This window comes from Drosophila ananassae, chromosome 2R, assembly GCF_017639315.1.
Source record: "Drosophila ananassae strain 14024-0371.13 chromosome 2R, ASM1763931v2, whole genome shotgun sequence".
Classification (NCBI taxonomy): Eukaryota; Metazoa; Arthropoda; class Insecta; order Diptera; family Drosophilidae; genus Drosophila; species Drosophila ananassae.
Genome location: NC_057928.1, coordinates 10,023,916 through 10,044,322, shown reverse-complemented (window position 1 = coordinate 10,044,322; position 20,407 = coordinate 10,023,916). Strand labels below are relative to the sequence as shown.

General features: G+C 41.0%; 3 protein-coding genes across 4 annotated transcripts; all 3 read right to left on the bottom strand.

Annotated features, from left to right (window-relative positions):
• Positions 1-91: 91 nt before the first annotated feature.
• LOC26514924 (myb-like protein M) lies at positions 92-914 on the bottom strand (the record flags this gene model as incomplete). The annotated part of the gene is made up of 1 exon (XM_032453588.2): positions 92-914. A coding segment is annotated over one exon (573 nt), but the record flags the coding sequence as incomplete, so codon positions are not given.
• On the bottom strand, positions 912-3,018 carry LOC6506385. 2 transcript variants are annotated; one of them, XM_032454075.2, is made up of 3 exons: positions 2,237-3,018; positions 2,047-2,175; positions 912-1,288 (listed from the first exon to the last, which is right to left on the bottom strand). In XM_032454075.2, exons 1-3 carry the CDS (start codon positions 2,298-2,300, stop codon positions 978-980), a joined length of 504 nt encoding a protein of 167 aa, XP_032309966.1. In that variant the 5' UTR covers positions 2,301-3,018; the 3' UTR covers positions 912-977. The 2 variants fall into 2 exon arrangements, with proteins under 2 accessions (XP_032309966.1, XP_001957975.1); XM_001957939.4 differs by lacking the exon at positions 912-1,288 and adding an exon at positions 1,376-1,974.
• Positions 3,019-3,156: 138 nt separating this feature from the next.
• LOC6506384 lies at positions 3,157-7,279 on the bottom strand. Its single transcript, XM_001957940.4, has one exon. It carries the CDS (start codon positions 7,235-7,237, stop codon positions 3,224-3,226), a length of 4,014 nt encoding a protein of 1,337 aa, XP_001957976.1. The 5' UTR covers positions 7,238-7,279; the 3' UTR covers positions 3,157-3,223.
• Positions 7,280-20,407: the final 13,128 nt, after the last annotated feature.

Here is a 20,407-nt window from a genome sequence, read left to right as displayed (position 1 = left end):
AGCGATAATATTATTGACATTTTGTCGCTCTTAAATAATTATGTATCTATATAATTTATCTTGACTTTTTGTTGGGAAAAACTTCTTATTCTTTGTATTTTACGAGATTATATTCTTTCTTTGTAAACAGTTTATATTTATGTACTTTTAGTCTGAGTGATTTCACTCAAGGCTAATTATATTTTGTCATTTTTTGCAAGATGATTATTAAAAGATATATGTACAAATATGATGATATACCTGAGTTGTATAATCATTCATTGCCGATCAAAGCTCTTCACAAAAGTCACAACCCAGAATATTTATATTTATTTATTTTCAGATACATTATATTCATAACCTTATGAATTGTAATCATTGTAGTTGCTATTACTACTGGTATTATTATTGTAATTGTTATAGTTGTTATTATTATTATTGTAGTTATTATAATCATAGTAGGGCCTTGCCGTAGTGTATGTGTTGTAAGGATTGTAATTATTATTATAATTATTGTTGTAGGATGGATAGGCGCCATTAGACCCATAATATTGATAAGAACTTGTTCCAGCTCCTAAACCCATGGGCAGAATCACTAAAGGCTCTACAATGATGCTCGTACCACTCATACCTCCAGTTGAAATGGGAATACCTGGACCAGCTTGTGGCATCATCGGCATCATTGGAGACATAGGAGCCATTGGAGCCATAGGAACCATTGGGGACATTGGCCCCATATACGGCGGGTAATAGGCTCGACCCGGAACTGCAGGATTCATGGGCATCGGACCTGGAACTCTTCCCATCATCGGCATAGGACCGGGCATTGGCATCGGCATGGGACCCATTGGAATTTGTCGAGTCGATCTATTTTGAGACCGATGGCCACCTTCTGAATCAATTTCCAGATCTGCCTCCAAAATCAATGTGCAATAAATGGAAAATAATTAAGATAAATTCTATACACTAATTTGTTACAAAAATAAAGTGTAAATGATCTATGAGGATCCACCAGAAAAGGGTAAATTTATATTGTAATTATAGGTACTATAGTTCGGGACAAAAGGACTGTAAAAGGAAGTCGATGGACTGGAAAAGGAGCGACCATTGTAGTTCATATACGAAGGATATCCCATTCCCATGGAAAAATATAATTGTGGTCGGGCTTGAACCGCATATTGTGGCATAGCTTGACGTGGTTGCGGCCCTGCCATGTATCCTGGAGCAGGATAAACAGGTGGCGGCAGAGGAACTGGCATCCCCACTGGCTGATATGGCATCTGAGGTGAACGCCTGGTTCGGTGCAAAACTGGTGAGTAAAAAGAGAAAAAAAACTACTATATAAATTTTGTTTTTTGGGTAAAAAATTTAAAAACACATTAAAGTGCAATGTTTTAAAAGTTTATCAAAATGTATTATACTATTTTAAATCTCTTAAATATTCTTCTATAAATCTAACAACAAATGTCTAACCAGCTAGGGTCAAATACATTAAATAATTATTATTCATAGATGCAGGATTTGCTGATCTAGCCAAAGGATAACCATATTGAGGATAAGAACTGGCTCCTGCTCTGGCAGGATAACAATTGTAGTAGCAGGGAGGGGTGGGCGGAACCAATTGTGGCCTATTTGCTGCTCGAGCCTGCGGATAGGTCGGTAATCCCATTCCGGGATTGAGGCCATAGCTGGGATAATTGCAGGCATAAGGATACAAAGGACTGACTTGGCAGGGTGAACTCTGGCCCGGATTGAGCCAAGGATTTGGCTGCTGGGGCTGTTGTGAGCCGTCCTGCACAATGACCAGGACATTGGTTTGACGTTGTCCGGCATGGGTGGCCGAAGGATTTGGATTGCTGAAATCGGTCAGCAGCTCAAAGTCCGTATCCTTGGGGCTTCGATTTTGGGTGGTGCTGGTGCTGGGTATGATGATGCTACTGCGGGTGTTGGCGATGGTCAGTGTGGTGTCGATGGTGAAATCCCTGCTAGGCTGATCTGAAAGGGATCAGTTTGATTTTAATGGATATGAGTGGTGTAATATAATTTTTTTATAAAAATACCACAAACCTGCTCTGCACTCCGGATATTTTCCACAATGAAGGTCCATTTTGTCTTCCGGATTATTGCAGGGTATTTGAGAAATGACACATTTTTGGCCTGGTTCACAGGATATATCACCACAATCTTTGCCAAATTCTATTTTTGTTTAAAGTTACAATTAATAAAAAATAAACCGTAATCCTTTTCCAATCCTTACGTTGATGTCCTTGTGAAGATAATGTTGTGATTAGAATCAGGATTAATCCAAAAATAGTTTTCATTTTTTTGTTTAATATTTGGAGAGTTTAAAAATCAACTAAGCTTTTTCTATGAAGTTCATGTGAATTTATACCATAATATAATTTTATGCTTGAAAAGATATTTTAATTGTTTTCAGCTAAAGTATCAACACAAACAGTTTAATTCTATTTATCTAATTAAATGTCATGGCCTATTAATCTTCACAGTGAACCTAAAAACTACTCTGTTGTGGGTTAATGGCATAAAAGTGATTCATTCAACGAACTCTGAACTTTGTAAAGTTCAAGGTTCATAGATAAGTGGGTATCTGATCTATCAACTGACATTCAGAATTGATTTTTTAATCAGTTCTCAACTATCAGAGATTATTGAACACAAAACAAATCGTGCGTGCCGTATTCTATATTTTTAATTTATTATTTAACTTTTTTTTACCCGCTAAAAAGTCCATTATAATCATCCAACCAACTGGGCGTATGCTTTATACGCTTTGGGACGATTGCAGTGCGATAAGATAAACAAAAGAAACCGCAGAAGTAATACAAGGTAAGGCCGTGGCGTTGCCGATAAATAATGTGAAAGTCACTGCCAGTGGGACCTCGATTTGGGCCAAGGGATTCGGGCCATTTGGGCCATTGAAATTAGACCGAGAGGGGAAATCCACGACCCCGACAAAGGAATTCACTGGAAAACGTGCGGCACGTGAGCAAATAGTCCGATGTCCCGGCAAATAAATTGCTGTGTGCCGGCCATAAACGATAACGCCTGGCGTTTGATAAGCTCTCTCTTATCAATATGTCCAACATGCAATAAAAACCCAAAAAAAGAACAAAAACGAAACGTGATTTCTGACTTTTATGGCCCATAACAACTATATTTAAGCCACACAGCAATTGTGTAATGTTTTTATTGGTTTTAAATTAAGAAATTCGTTGTTTTAAGACTAGACTCCAAGGACACCCGTCACCTTAAGGTCTTCCAACGGCAAGTCCTTTACCACCGCAGTAAAGTCCTCCACGGTACAGGCATACGAGTAGCCCTTCTTAAGGTCGTCCTTGGTCCAACTGATCCAAGAAATCTGCTCTCCTATATCCGGGCAAAGGATGTACTCCTGTTTGATCTGCTCCAAGTCCGCGTGGGGATTGTTAACACCAATGAGGACGATGCCCTTCTGGGAAGCCCGATCCACTACCACCCGGAAGTACAACTTGGGCACTGGTATTAGGCCATTATTGTTCTCATCGAAGTCAAGGTAGAGCTCCTTCTGGATACCATTCCCATCCGCCAGAGTGGACACACCCCAGGTGCCCGTGTAGCAGTCCACCGTGAGGTTCTCATCTGCCACAAAGTTTCTTACACTATCTTCGATCCTCTCCCAGTTTCCGCCATTGAAGGTCTGCCATTGAGGGGCCACGTTCACGAAGAAGAAGGTGGCCTGCTGGGCGGCCCCGAATACGAAGTCTGTTTTGGCGGACATGTGTCCGCGAGCCAGGTAGACATTGGAACTGATGTTGAAGTAGGGTGAGGCATCCATGCCCAGGATCTCGGTGACTGTGATATTCTGCTGGACCTGCGTGTACAACTTATTCACATCCTTGCCGCCATAAAAGTCTCCGGGTATGAAGGTCGGCCTTGAGACTGATCGCTGGTATTGGGCACTTCCTGGGTAAAGGACATGATGGACATAGCGGGTCACCTCACTGAGCTCATCGTGACACACGTCGTAGGTCTGCAGGAAGTCATCGAAGGAGGAGGCATCGGTGGACAGCTGGAAGCCCACCTCTAGGAGGTCAGTGCCCCCGTTGCAGGGTCGATTAGACCGCCGGGCCGTGTAAGTTGGCCAGGAGGAGCAGACAAAGTCCTGCAGCTGGTAGAGACTGCCTAGGGCAAGGAAACTCTGCTGTTGCCAGCAGGTGGCATTCACAAAAGTGTAGCCACTGAATTGTCCCGTAAAGGATTTGATGCAATGAAGCTCCAAGGCCTCTCCGTGGCTTAGTTGAACGAGTCCTTCGTGATCAGGCTCCAAGTAGCGCGCATGACCCAGTTCACTTCGAACCACAAACAAGGGAGCTGGATCCTTGAGGTCTCCATTTACTCGAAAGCTGCACACTTCATTTTCCACGGCTGTTGCGTCCACTCCCAACACTCCACTCGTCTCCAGCTGATCCAGAGGCAAGTCCTTAACCACTTTAATGAAATCATCCACGGCACAAGCATAGGAATATCCTTGCAGTATGTCCGTCTTATCCCAATCCACCCACGTAATCTGTGCCCCGATATCCTCACAGATCACGTAATCCTCCAAGATCTCGGCCAGGCTGACGTGCGGATTGTTGGCCACAACCAGGACCACTCCTTTGCGACTCTCCTGATCGACAACCACCTTGTAGAGGATTCTGGGAACGGGCAGTTGTTGGGATTCCACATTCAAGTAGAGGGGCGTCTGCACGCCCTGGGAATTCGGCAAAGTGGCAACGTCCCAGCTGCCGGAGTAGACGCTCACATTCAGCGACTCATCCGCCACGAACTGACGCAGACTGGTCTCCACGGCCAGCCAGTTGCCAATGTTGGCGCTCCTCCACTGGGGAACTGCGTTCACATAGAAGTGGGTGGCCCTCTGGGCGGAGCTGTGAATGAAATCATTGCGACCGGCCAGCTGACCTCTCGTCAAGTAGAGATCCTGAACGGTGTCAAAGTACTGACTGGCATCCAAGCCCAGGGCAGCACTAAATGCCTCCAGCTGATTGGACTGACTGTAGAGAACATTGACATCCTTGCCGGTGTAGAAGTCACCTCTGAGGTATCCTGGCTGAGCCACGCCCCTCTGGTAGGCCACATTGACCGGGGTTAGTTCGTAGCGAGCATATCGAGAAATCTGCTCATCCTGATCGTAGCAGATCTCGATTTGGGTCAGGAGACCAGCAGATACATCGAATCCTATTTGAACTAGAGCAGTGCCACCTTCGCAGGACTCTCCGGTCCTCCTAGCCTCGTAGGTGGGCCAGCTCTGGCAGACAAATCCTCGAATACTGACCGTCTGACCTTCAGCCTCGTAGAGTTGATCGCCGACACAGCGAGCAGTCAATGCCGTGAATCTGTTGAAAGGACTGACCAGAGCTCCAGTGCAGTGCAAATCGATGGAAGACCCCTCTTCCACGGTGTAGACGCCACTTTCATCGGGCAGCAGCCAGCTAAGGGCTCCTTGAGGTGTCAACAGTGGGGCAGGATCTTTGAGACCTCCATTTATGCTGAACCTGCAGGGATTATTTATGGGCTGCGATGTGGTCACAGGGGGACTCACAGTAGTGGGCGATGGCTCTGATGTGGAAGATGAGGGGGTTGGAGTAGTTTCAGTAGTTGTTGTAGTTGTGGATGGGGCAGTCGTGGAAGTGGAAGAAGGTTCTTCGGTGGATGTGACAGTCGTGGAAGTAGAAGACGGTTCTTCTGTCGATGTGACAGTCGTGGAAGTGGAAGACGGTTCTTCGGTGGATGTAACAGTCGTCGATGTGGAAGATGGTTCTTCGGTGGTTGTGACAGTCGTTGACGATGTTTCTGTACTTGGTTCAGAAGTTGAACTTAATTCTGTTGTAGATTCTTCTGTGGTAGAAGTAGAGGTTTCTGTGGTTGTAGAGCTAGAAGTAGTGGTTGAACTAGGTTCTTCTGAAGTTGTTGTACTCGAAGGCTCATCCAGTCCAAGAACACCGTTCGTTTTCAGATCTTCCAGAGGCAAGTCCTTAACAACTTCAGTGAAATCCTCGACCGTACAGGCATAGCTGTAGCCTAGACCTAGATTTTCCTTGTCCCAGGTCAACCAGCTCAGTTGATGGCCAATATCTTCGCATAGGACATAGTCCTTCTTGATTTCCTCGAGAGTGGCGTAAGGGTTGTTCACCCCAATAATCACAATGCCTTCCAGGCTGGCCCTGTCGATCACCACACGGAAGTATATTTTGGGCACTGGAATCAAGCCATTATTGTTCTCATCAAAATCCAGATACAGCTCTCTTTCGGTGCCATTCACATCCGGTAATGTAGACACTCCCCAGGTTCCCGTATAACAATCGGTGGTTATATTCCGATCGGCTACGAATTTTCGCACACTGGTTTCCACGCTCTCCCAGTTTCCGCCATTGAAGGTCTGCCACTGGGGAGCCACGTTTATGAAGAGGAAGGTGGATCTTTGGGGGGCCGCAAAGATCTGATCCGTTTTGGCAATCATGTGGCCTCGGGCCAGGATGCGGTCTTCGGTGAAGTTGAAGTAGGGCGAGGCATCCATGCCAAGTATCTCGCTAATGGTGATATTCTGCTGAACTTGGGTGTACTTGGTGTTCACATCCCTGCCCCCATAAAAGTCCAGTTCGATGAAGTTGGGCCTGAACACTCCATGCTGATAGTCGTAGCTAGATGGGTACAGCACGTGGTGCACGTATCGAGTGGCTTCCGCATCGGCGTCGTGGCAAAGTTCGTAGCTCTGTAGGAAGCCTCCGTCCTCCACCTCGAATCCCACCTGGACGAGATCGGTGCCGCCATTGCAGTCCCTGCCCGTCCGCAGGGCGTTGAATGTTGGCCAATTGGCGCAGGTGAAGTTCGCAAACGGATAGATAAGACCGTCCACCAGGAAGTACTTGTTCTGAAGGCACTGGGCCGTCACTTGTGAGCGGTTAGCAAAGGGAGCTGCGAATCCCACTACCGGACAGAACATATCCAGTAGTTCGCCATTCACCAAACGCACGGTATCCGTTGGATCGGGCACTATGATTTCATAGGCATCGTGTCGCGAAAAAAGCGGCACCGGGTCATTGAGATCACCGTTCACTTTGAATTCACAGTCTCCGCGCACAACAACACCCTCCTCGCCCTCGACCAGGGCTTGTGGCAGGATCCTTGGCAAGCGAGCCGACACTTCCCCGGCGATCAGCAGCGCCAGGATACAAATCGAGCTCCGGTAGCTCCACATCGCGACGATTCTAAGCACGTATTGCCGAATGTGGCACCCTTGAAGAGCCTTTTTATACGACCATCTTATCGCTAGATAGCGCATTTTACGGTCAGTGATTACAAAGTTGGCCATAAATATCAGCCAGTTAAGAATTCAATACAAACGCAATCAATGCTGACGATATGGCTAAGTGCTTTTGGTAGCCACTTGAGAAAATGGTATTTAAAGTAATCTTGGTTCGCTAATTCAGACACGTAATTACGAGTGTCAACAACATGGATTTAAGAAAGAAATCTTTTGGGTTTTTTTAATATTATTACATATTTTGAAAACAAACCTTCCATTCATTCATTTATGTAGGATGTCATCGATTTTAAAGTTGATTCTTATCATAGTTTATTCCAGGAAAATAGTGCTTTTCGACCAATCTATAGCCTTATCGATTGACCATCCATGTGGGAAAGTATTACCCGAAATTACTCAAGACGTTTAGGACCTCATAAACCTAATTGCGAACTAGCCTGAATGAGAGTTTTATTTTTATTGGATTTAAATTAGGAATGTGCTCATTCAAACCCATCAATGAACAACAAGATTGATTGAGACTTAAACCTTAATTAAAACTATCTAATAAACTACATTAATTAATGGGGATTGGGTTTTTATCAGCCTAAATTTGTCGACTAAGAAGTCGTTATTTTATTTCTTGATTGATAGACTCCCACATCACTTATAATTCCAATTAATTAACTTATTTAGCTACAACAATATTTGCAGTTGAAGGAAAATATTTGCTCATAGAGTAGAAGCGACGACGAAATCAAATAAAATTCACTCAATCAACATCAACGACAGGCGGACTGGCAACATTCATATGTTGGCCAAATCAAATAAATGTTGGGTCAACCGTCGATGGCCATCTACATCCGTAGAAATCCGTAGGATATATGTACGCCAGCCAGACATGTCCACTGACTAATTTTCAGCACTGTTCGTGCGTGTGAATTTCGGCAATTGAATTGAATGATGTTGCCTTGCCGCTCCTCGCCATTCCTGGCTGGGCTTTCAAATCGAACAAAAAGCTGCATGTAAAACAAATCATTAGGTAATTGAATTTGGTTTTCGAAAAATACAATTTATTCGCATTCGCATTCGCAGCTGACAGCTGCTACGCACAGAAGGCCTGTCAATGAAATGCAATAGATGTGTAGACAAATGCTATGCATGTCACTCGAATTGAATGGAAATGTAGCTATCAAATTATGGCAAACAAAAAACAAAATCATACAAAAGAATTAATAACGAATACATTTTTGAATGCCCTTAAATGAAAACATTTCTGTTATAATGGTTTAAACTTTAAAGCATCATTTAACCTTAAAGGTATTCCACATTATTATCATAGTTATTTATGCAACTTTATGTGGCACATTCAATAAGGACAATAAGGATAATTCGGTGTTGTTGTTGCATAATTTGAAGTATGCAAATTTTCCGAGTCCTTTTTTCGGCATGAACATGCCAGCAAAGGACTCGCATTAATCAATTACATTGCATTCTGTTAGGTGCTAGTTTGCCGCATGAACGTGACAATTCGGGCATAAATCCTGATTTTCAATAATTTATGGCAACTAATGGAAAACACACGGCGTATGCGCAATATTAGATGCGCTCACCTTGCAACTGAAAATTGCAATTAAATAGATGGCTGGATGGCTGGGTGGGTGGCTGCCTTCGGGTGGCTGGCCCAAGCATCTGCCAATGTTAATTATAATTTTCCATTTACACTTCTTTTCAATTTCCTTCGACGGTTGGGGGCCCGGATGGGTGCGCTTACTATCCAGTGTTTCGGGGCTCAATTAAAAGTGCATTAAGCCACGCTCAGCCAGACACAAGGTTAAGAGTAAGGCAACCGGGCCAAAACAGATTGCTCTCGAAAGAATTTTTATTCGCCTGATTGCAGTTACTTAATGAAAGTGCATAATTCGACAGGGACCTAGCAGTTGTCATGGCTTTTGTCTGATATTTCGGGCGGGAATATCACAGCCTTGACTAAGAATTTAAGTCTTTAAGATTTCAGCAAAAATGCATTATTTTTACTCTTTTTTTCCCCTTTTTTGATGGGAAAAAGTTTCTTGTACGAAATTTCGGAAGAGCACGCATACGCCGAGTGGGCCGCCAAAGTCGATGCGGCATTGAATAAATGAAGACGAGTGCAGGCGACGGCTATGTGGCTGTATATGGACAAAACGAAGCTGCCACTGGCAATGGCGGATGGTAGATGGCCCATGGAGAATCCCAGCACCACCACCACCGCCAAACACCACCGTCAACAAAAACAAACCACCAGGCGGCTCTCAAGTGCAAAACGCCAACTGCAAAAGACAGCGACCAGCGTGGAGAAGCATTGAAAAAAGCGCAACCAAGGCATTTTTTAACGTCTTTTTTTTTTTTTGGTTCATTTTTCCGTTTTTTTGCTGCGGCTGTATTTAAATGGATATGCCTGAGATTTTTTGTTCTCTGCGGTTTTGCTCTTCACTGAACGCAAGGAAATTTTCGCAGTTTTCCTTCACGTCCTTTAACCGAAACATTTTAATTTAAATGTTGAAACGTGACAATGGCGCCGAGCCAGTGACTGAGGATATGAGGTTGTCTCATGTGTCGCGCTGTCACTCAAAATTTCACATATATGTATACCCTATGAAAGGATAAGGGAGCTGATGTCTACGGAAGTGAAATCCCTGGACGCAAAGGAGTTCTTCGAGAAATTTAATAAATAAAATGGAGTATTTATGGAAGTAAGGAAATGTATTTTTATTGATTGAAACGCTTTACAGGCAGTGCGAATATTTTACAGTGGTATTATAACAATATTTATAATATTCAATTTTAATTCTTTATTTTATTATTTAATTTTCTTCATACGGAAAGCGCTTTTACTTTAATAAGTAAATTAAATGTAATATTTATTTGTGGATAAAGAAATTGGCTTTCATTTATTATTTACACGCTTTATGCATGTTTTAAAATTATGTTAAGCCAATTAAAAATTTCACAATTTCATATATTCATTATTATTTTCACTGACATATTCCACATAACCCGTTCGTGTACCAAACAATTTACGCTGTTATTTGGGGCCTCAACTGATTTAATTTTGGTGCCTGCAGGGTATTTCAGCCAGGACCTTTCAGACCGTGTCCTCGCTTTACGCCATCGGTCCCGTGTGGTCAAAACTGGCCATGTTTTTGGTCCTGTTTTTCTTGTTGTTCGAGTGGATTACCAGCAATATCCAATGGGTCTCTCACTCCCGCCAGAGGGTCCTCGGCGTTCAGTTGACAAACGCGAAGGGGTTAAAAAAAAAAAATCAGAAAGGCTGTTAAATTATGCCCGTTCAAAAAGAGTTGAATGACGCTTGGGGGGAATGGGGTATGCTATCAGGGAAGGGGTAGTTGCAAATGGAGCCGAGATAGGAGGGGAGGGGCGTTGGATGGGGCAGCCACTGGTTACCACAGCTCAAGTGCCAATTAATAAGTTTGCCTTTGGTATGAATGAATGGCATCCCTTCCGGGCATCCCTCGTCAACTCATCTGATTGCTGTTGAAGAGTTCGAGGCCGGTTCGGTGGGCTGGTCAGCCTTGTGTGCATGAATTATTCAAAGAAAAGGATATTAAAAGCACACACACACACACAAGCATACACGGATATATGTTGCATGGTACACAAGGATACTCGCGGAGTATCCTTTTTATGTGCCGGCGTGCCCAACTCACTTGATACGGCTGGTGGAATGGAAGCTCGAGCCGGCCCTGAGTAATTGGAAGTTTTTACTGCTGCCTCGTTTGCTTCAATTTCGCGTTCTGACTCTGACTCGGCGATTTTTTTTCTGTTTATTTTTTATTTTTTTGCATTCCCATCCCCCCCTCCGTCATGTTGATGAAGCAAATTTTAATGAATAATGTGCGGACACACGCCTGGAATAAAATATTTATGGCGCCACCATAGACACTTTAGGCGGAGTCCGAACTTAAAGTCGCCAGGGATCAGAGGATAATATATGATTGTGGGTCCATTGCGGCATTCAAATGTAATTGATTATTAATTTAGAAAAAATATATTTTAGTTTAACTTAATATTACATTGGTAAAATGGTAAAAAAAATGGTACAAAAATGTATATATATCTCTATATAGAGAAGCCAAAAAATAATAATAAATAATATGGTCGAAAGTCGGTGAACAATACACGAGTACAAAGTAATATCAGAATTTTCTCGAGCGCATTGTGTTGCCATTGTTTCGTTGACTGTTGTCTGTTTTTCTTTCACTTCAGCTGAGCTTGTTTCACTTTCCGGCTTTGCCTCTGGGTCCTGGTTGCTGGTTGCTGGAGTCTGTTTCTGTTCCAGGACCTTATCCTGGTCCTGGCTCTCGTCGTGGGCATGGACCGGGTCCTGGTGCTGGGCAACATTGTCTGTCTGTTGATTTTCAGTTCGGCATGTTCCACTGCACTTGCACTTGTTGTTCCCGGTTGTTGCTGTTGCAGTTGTTATCTGCTGTTTCAGCCCTCCCTCCAGCGTTTAATTCAATGTAAACGTGCTAAAGACCGTTCTGGCCTGGGAAACAACAACTGTTTTAAATTGTAGCAAACAAGGGGCGATGGTGTTGCGTCCTCTGTCCAGCGAGCTCGAGTGGAAACAGAGCAATAGTTACTGTAACAATCATCCTTGGTTGCAATGTCATTATTAACATGCATCATGCCTGATCGAAGCTGACAAGTATCCCTAGAGTCGACGCACGAATACCTATTTCTAAGAGCCTTTAAGTTAAATCCTATAGTCACAAAGACATATAATCAGTTTAGCCACCTTACCTTTACCTTTTTCCATATATGTTCCTAAAGATTAATCCTTCTAATTTGCTCGGAGGGACTACCATGTCTTAGCCTTGAACTTGTATCTCTCTAGTTACTTTTAGCCATTAATTATTTATGCCTTTTCCGACGAACACATATGCCAAAGGCAGCGATAAGAATTTTGGCCATAAATTATGCCGCTGCCAAAACACGAAAGGTCATCCAATGATAGAGGCCAAACTTTTGCTTAAATATTATGGTTGAATGGCCAAAGTTTAGGGCTTGAGACCGAGTTGACCCAAGGCAAGGTTCATAAATAATACTTTTACAAAATGTCTGATAAATACTACATGGAACTTCTGAGTATTAAATATTAATTCAACGAAATTATATTCAAATATATCTTTAATTATAAAATTAAATCAAACAACCAACGAGTGTGGTTCTTTATTTACTGAATGTCTAGCCTGAACAAAAATAAACCAAACACAGCAAACTCAAACACAACTCTTTTTTGGGTTAAACAAAAGTTTTTTCCAAGAACAACATCATTAAATCAATATTAAATGAGCAAAGTTTCAAATTTAAATTTCATCAACCTTGAAGTTAACTAAATGATCAAAACTCATATGCAGAGGAAGCTGTGGGCTGCTGTTGGGGGTGCAGCTTGTTACAACTTGGCCAAAGTTCAACTGGCAACTAAATTAAGTTGCCAAGGCCCAAGTGTGTACTTGGCAAAAAAGTTTACAGCACTACACTATATGCTTGTCCTGCGTAATTCAAGTTATTAATTAAGGGTCAAGTCGTATGAAAAGTTTCAAAGATAGTTCCGGCCTAAGGACTTTAATGAATGTGCATTATTACTTAATTAGAGAACATTAAAAACTTTCTATATTAAAGGAATTTAAAAATATTTCTTAGATATTAAATAAATTTTGCTGTAACCTGACTTTGATTTATCAAGTTTTATCGCAGCCATGCCCATATCTTTGCCAATTTCCATCCGATTCCTAAGCGGAATACCTTAAATGATTTGTAGATCAATTCTCCATAATTCTTTATCAAAATCTAAGAACAAACATTTTTTTAGATTTTTCATCTAATTTTCTGGAGGGTCCCCTTTGAAATGATCAAGGATGCATGGATGCGCAATATGGCCCCCAGCGATGGCTATATCTTTGCCAATTTCCATCCGATTCCTAAGCGGAATACCTTAAACGATTTTCATATTGATTCACCATCGATATGCATCAAAATCCAGGAACTATTTATTTTTTGGATTTTTTTTACATTTTTTGAGGGATCCCGTTCAAAATGTGAAACAAAGTATGGAAGGACAATATGGGACCCAGCGAAGCCCATATCTCATCCAATATTATCCGATTCTCAAGCGGAATACTTTAATAGATTTACCGAAGGCTTGGAAACAAACTCCTGGTATTTAAACACATTCAATAATATTTGAAAGGATGATTTAAGGAGAGGAATAAAGCTTAAAAATTATTTTTTTGCAAAATGGTTCTGCCTATATGCCACATGTAAATTCTGTGTTTTCAAAAGAGACTATCAATTACTTTAAGAAAATAATTAAAGCTTCGTGACATTTTTCCGTTTTTCCGCTTTTCTCTCATTTTGCACAGCCACACATCTTCGCCGAGTTCAACAACAAGCCGGCGGCTCAATTACAACCCAAACCAATCGAAAAACCAAACCAGACCAGACCAGTCCCGGCCAGACCAGGCCAAGACTCGTCGGCGGAGGACGTTGACGTTGCCAGAAAGTAAGCGAGGCAGCTGATCAATTATTCAAACAGCATCGAACTGGGTCATGTCGAACAGCTTGAAGGCGAGAGCCATCGAAGGCATCCATATCCACAGCCTCATCCACCTCGTCATCCAGGGTAGGGCAGAAAAGTGCCAAGGGACATGTCGGGGACTCAAGGAATGAAATTTCTGCTGATTGAATTGAATTTGGCCAAGGTCGGAATGATTTCAGGATTTCGTATTCCGCAGTAATTAAATTTTCTCTCAAATCCATGCAGGCCGAAGGCGCATGGCGCATACTGGCTTGTGGATATACCATTTCACAGTCTTGGACAAACAATTAAGAAAACCCAAGTCCTGTTTTGTATCCTATAACTGGCTGTCTGACTCGCGGCCAGGACTGACGGGCCTGACTGGCCAGAAATAAATGGAGCGGACTGCCTCAATGGCAAATTAAATAACGCGCCTAAAGTTTGTACAATTGATGCGATTTCACGCAACACAGATCCCGAGGGGTTAGTCCAATGCCAGCTGCCATACCTCCTGGAAAAAAATCATGAAAAAAAAAAAAAATAAATAAAAATAAAAAACAAACAGAAAGCAAAACCTAAAGAATGAAAATAGAAAAAGATCTAAAAAGGAGGAAAACAGAAAAAAGAAAACTTTGTGCCGCGAAACGATAACATTGAATGAAAATTGAAAGCCGAAAAAAATATATAGAAAGAAAAGCGAAACGAATTCGGAAAACAGAAAATGTTTGGTAAACTCTGAAATTAAATGAACCGAAACTGAAAAAGAGAAAATAATCCAAAGCAGCCAAATCAGGGGAAAATCAAAACTGAAATTCCGATTTTCAACTATTTTAAAGCCTAAAAATTAAATCAGATATCTATGTCTATAATCCGAAATAAAACCGCCAGAAATACCTAAGGTGGAATAATGACAATTTTCCATTGCTAAATAATTTGCCAGAAATAATGACGATAATAATAAATCATTTAATAATTTTCATTTGTCTGATTGTTTGCATTTCAATGCAATCTTTTATCCCAAAAAGAAAATCAAAACGAAACCTTTGAAATGGAAAATAATTGAAAAGCAAAAAAATAAATGGAGGCAAGGATCCCGAGAGGTGAGTACTTTGATGCGTTAAATTTAAACAAATAAACAGCAGAAGACCCAAATAAAAATCGTTTGCAGACATTGCCCAAATTGACAAACACGACAACCTGAGCCTGAGTGGGTCTGTAGATGTGTTCGTTGGTATACGAGCTTGAATGTTTTTTATACAAAAACGTACATATAGAGCAGAACATAAAAAGCGAGTGAAATGTGTGCTTCTAGGTCAAAAACACAGGCGGCTAAACAAACTCACAGACAGAGGTAATGGAACGGCCTAGACAAGGACTTGCATAATTTAAATGTAGAAATGCGGTTTGCTTAACGCCGAGCACCACATATTCTACACAGTAAAAAAATAAGAAAGTAAATAAAATACACAACTTTAAGAATTTTATTTAATAAAAATTAATAAGCAATATATTTTTAGCTGAACATACATTAACAAAAATAATATTTTATCTAAACCACTAACAATTGTTTGCAGTGCCGTCTTCAGGACTAGTTGGCGAAAGGAAACAGCCACTCAAACAACCGTTGCGGGCGCCATCTGCCTGATCCTTCGGCTAAGCTCTAGATGCGTCCCCTCTCTCGCTCCCTCCCACTCACCATGTCTGCGTGTTGATAATGAGCCATTCCGTTAGCGAATGTATGTATGTATGTATGTGGGTGTGAGAGCTAGTGGGCGAATGCTTATCACATATGTGTTCTGTGTGGGCCGCAAAAATTTATAGCCTACTTTATGGCTTACTAATGAACTTTCAACTCTGTACTGAGACCAAAAAGCTTTCACTAGATATTTTGGAGTCTATACAAAAAGTATATATACATATATACGACTTCTAAACATTTTCCGACCTTGAATTGTTGAAATTTAAGGCCTGAATCGATTGGGAAAACAATTTGTAGGCAGGCAGGAAAGACGTTTATCTATCGCAGCAAGTGGAACACAATTTAAATGGAGGCTATCTTGTTTGATCCTCTTTTTTTTCATTCACGTTTTCAGTTGTCCAGCCTCCATAAATCGCTCAAACATGGCATGGAAAGTAAAACAAATTGAACGGGTACCGGGTCCCAGGCTTGGGGACCAAAAAAAGCAACAGAAATGGAAATGAAAAGCTCACAAAATGGAGTCGTAAAGCAAATGGAGCGGACCGGCATACCAACACACACTCACACACACACACATGCGTTTCCGTTGCATGTGTATGCACGCATATTTATGACATTCCTGCCACGCCCCCAAAAAAGGGCGGAACTCTCAGGGAATTCCATAGAAGAGCCGATTCCATCACACATTTGAACGAGAAATAGTTTTTTTTTATTAAATCGGATCAAAAATTAGATTTCAGAGAGTTTTCTTATTATTTTGATTTTAAAATAGAGTTTAAAATACATTCAATTTAGAGTCAGGTATTAAATATGAAATATATTCAAAAATTTGCCCTAAAAAATCACTCATACGACCTATATTTTTTGTTCTACTTGACTTTATTATTCTATAAATTAGTTCTAAGCTGTGTCGCGTCCAAATTACCAAAAGTCCATTAAAAAGAATACCAAATTAATGGCATTTAATTAACAACTATTTAAAAAATAAATAACAAGCAAGCAAAAAATGAAATTAATTGAAGCTTGTCAAAGATGAGGAGCCAAGCTTAGATGAAATTGTCGACTCATTAAATGGCCATTTCTCTCCATTAGATGAGGACACAGAACACACGAGTCGCCAGGATGGGAGCTCCTCGAAAGCAGCAGGATTCAAGAATCGAAACAGAACCAAATGGAAGGCAAACAAGCAAAAGACAAACACTCATGGGTTCTGATTCTCTTTGACCGGCTGTTTTTTGCTGCTCTTAGACAAAAAATAAATCGATAGAGGGCAAATTTTTATTTATAGTCCCCCCTCCTCCTATATATATATATTTTTGTTATGGCCCAAAAGCCTTGGCCAAGGGGCAGGCATTTGCCATTCCTGTTTCTGGCCGAGTTAGCCTCGAGGAGCGTTTTTCATTTGACTTGACTTGCAGTTCAAAGGCTCGCCGTCGACTGTTCCTGATTCCTTTTTTTTCGAGGTCGCCGCCGCCGCCTTGTCCTGTCAAGTGCCACTTAGAGTCATGTGTGCGTGTGTGTGCGTTCGTTGAGGTCCTTTTCGCCCCGTCTTTGCTTTCCTCTTTTTTATGGTAAAAGAAAAGGCAAGAAAAATCGAGCATTAAGTCGATAACTGGGCGATTAGTTAAGTTTTTATGTCGGTAGGCTGAAAGTTTGATGCTCGGTCCGCCTCCTGTCAATATTCATTTATTACTTGTCCAAAGTAAAGAAACACCCCAACAACAAATAGCAAAAAAGAAAGAAAAACTTTAGTCAGAACGGTAAAGCCCAAGAGGTTGTCGAATTCCGATGCTTTTAGCCGCCTCTGCATTGGAAAAACGATTTAAATATGCCCTGGCCAAATCAATCACAAAAAACATCACAAGGGCTTCCTCAACAGGCACATCTCCTATGCAACAAAAAAAAAAAAGAGTACCCCCAAAAAAACATAAAAGTTCAAGCTCCCTGACGGTGCTTGAACCCGATATTATTCGCTTTACAAATCAAGCCAGCATGAGGCAATGAAAAATAAATAAATTTCCCTCGCTGGGAGGTCCTTTGCCCGAAACTACTACTACACTTTTGGATGGTCCATATTCGGTTGGCCAACATGTAATACACTCAATTAGGCCAATTCCGTGCAACATATTTATGACCTCAAATATTTTTATGCCACAGAAATGTGTATATAAATAGAGAGAGAAACAAGAAATCACTAAAATGGAGTAGAGGGAAGGACGACCTCTATAAACTAAAGGAGAAAATTCGAAGGGCCATAAAAATCGAATCGTAGCTTTATAAATGAGCCCGCACAGCGGAAATGGGAAAAATATATATGTACTATATATAGTCAGACAAATTTCGACTTTTGTTCCAACGATTCCCGCTGCACTGTCACTGCTTGGACAAACTGATTAATTGCCACTTCACGAGATGGAAAAGGACCAGGACAACAAGGAATCAACGCCTGATCCCCCTAATCCCCTATTTCCCGCGATCCAATTGTTCTCAATGCTCGAATCCTTGGGCATTCCTTTCCCAAGCTCCTTTTTGTCCATGCAAATTAAAATTTTGTTGGCGGACCGCGATTGTTGGTCGCTTTCTGCTGGCAGCGACAAAAGTTAAAATAAATTTAATTATTTGTTCAACCCGCAATGCGGTCGCTTTTGGCATTTATTTGACCCTTATTTTTTTGCTTTTTGCTTTGGAAGTGGGATTAGGCTAAGCCTGAATAGGATTTAATGAAAACTCTATAATAGAAGAAAATTACCTTAAATATTTGCTACACTGTTTTCCCTTTAAGCTTCATTAAAAATTGGATTTCCATTCAGTGCGACTCTCGTCCTTGGCAAAAAATAGCCATTGTGCGTCTGGGGGCTTTATGTGATCCGCATAATGAGCAACTTGAACTGCATTTCCGCCGCAGAACTCATCGCTTTCAATGGTCAACTCATTTATATGGCTTAGGCAAATGCGAATGGTCGTCGTGACAAATGACATGCAATTTTCAAGCCCAACAAAAATGCAATTAAAACAAGCAGTTAGCCCGTGGGCGGAGGGAGCAAAAAGGATTTTGTCCCTCAAAAAAGGAGCATCAAAAGGACTTTAACAGTTGCCGTGGTGGGGGGGATAAAAGGTGGCCCAGTGGTGGCCACAAAAGCTATGTTAGAAACATGGTCCAAAAAATAGAGGGGTGTCTGGGACAAACTCAAACATGTGGCTGCAGTTTTTTCTTCTATTCCTTATTTTTATTTATCCTTCTCGTTTTTTTTTTTTGCTTGGACAATGGCGTTGCCAGGATTTTCATGTCAGTCGAAAGCTGAGCCGCAAACAAAGCGCCTGGCAGGCAGACCAAGTGCGATAAATCCTCCAGAAACACAACACTCAACTGCTGGAAAAGTGGGGGCAGAGGACACTGATGAAATCCTGCAAATATATACATACTATATACTTAAAAACAATTATATACATATACGAAAAAAAGCATTACCTCTACCATTTTGTGCAGGTTTTTTCGCTTGCGGTTAAATTGTATTAAAAACCAATTTGCACTGCCTTCATGGGAATTCAATTTTCTGTGGCCCACAAGGCCTCAGGATCAATTGGGTTTTCGTGCCTGTTGCAAGGCCTTAAAGGCTTTCAAGAACTACACATGCCACAGGAGCAACCAAAAATTAATTTGAAACTTGTCAAAAAAAATGGGAAAAGTCTGACAACCGGAGGAATGTGTGAAAATGTTCAATAAATTTTTGTTTAATTAGCAAACCACTAATTGAAACCATGTTAGTGATTAGTTATAACGTAAAATATTTTAACTTGCGTATTTTTTATTAAAATCTAAATATCATAAAGCCGGGAAACTCAATTAGAAAAAGCGAATCAATTTCTAATTTAAATTTTGCATGCAGAACATACATTTTTTTAGAAGCCATAATGATTTTTAGCTCTTTTTTTTATAATTATATATTATGATAAATAATATCTATAAAAAATTATTCCATTTAATTGCAATAATGACATGTGTAACGAGCTTGTTGTGTGGAAAGTGATTTAAATTAATTACACACCATATTATTAAACGCATATAAATGAAATCTGTTGCAGTCACATTAAGGAAATACATATTCATATATCGATTTTCATATATGTAAATTATTTTCCAGTTGATGGAAATTGATAGTTGATAGCCGTAACCACAAACAGAACCGCAAAACAGGCCAAAAGACGACAGACCTGATCCCTCACAAAACACCGTCCAGACCCGTAAGCTCGTAACCTCCATTTCCTCCCAGCTCCAGCTCCAGCACCATATTCCTCATTGCGGCCATTTATCGGAGGATTGGCCGGCGCCCATGAACAATGCAAATTGAATTCCAATGACGGGCTATCATTGATGCGTGGCTGAAATTTGCAATTCGTGTTTTGTCGCTCGCCCGGAAACAATCACAGAGCCAAATAGCAATAACAACGCCGGGGGGAAAAAAAAGAAATAAAAACTTTTGACGGACACTGGCAATTACAAGGGCTATTTGGGGGTGGTGGTTCCTTTTTGAATTTGACGGCACAAATTTTGAGAAAATCAAGTTTCCACTTGATAGAATTACGGGCCTACTTGCCGCATGAAACCATCAAATAATCAAAATACTAATTATTTTGTTTCAAACTTTAAATTGGAAAATATCAAACATTTTCTTTTGTGTTTGTTTACCCGAATTGTATTGATTTTAATGTTTATTTAGCAGTTGTTTAACGCAAACTAATAATTATTATGTTAGCAAATTAAGCCTTAGTACAATTAATATTTATTTTATATATTTTTTCGAACATTTCTATGTTTATTTTGCCATCCCTCTTTCAAACCCCG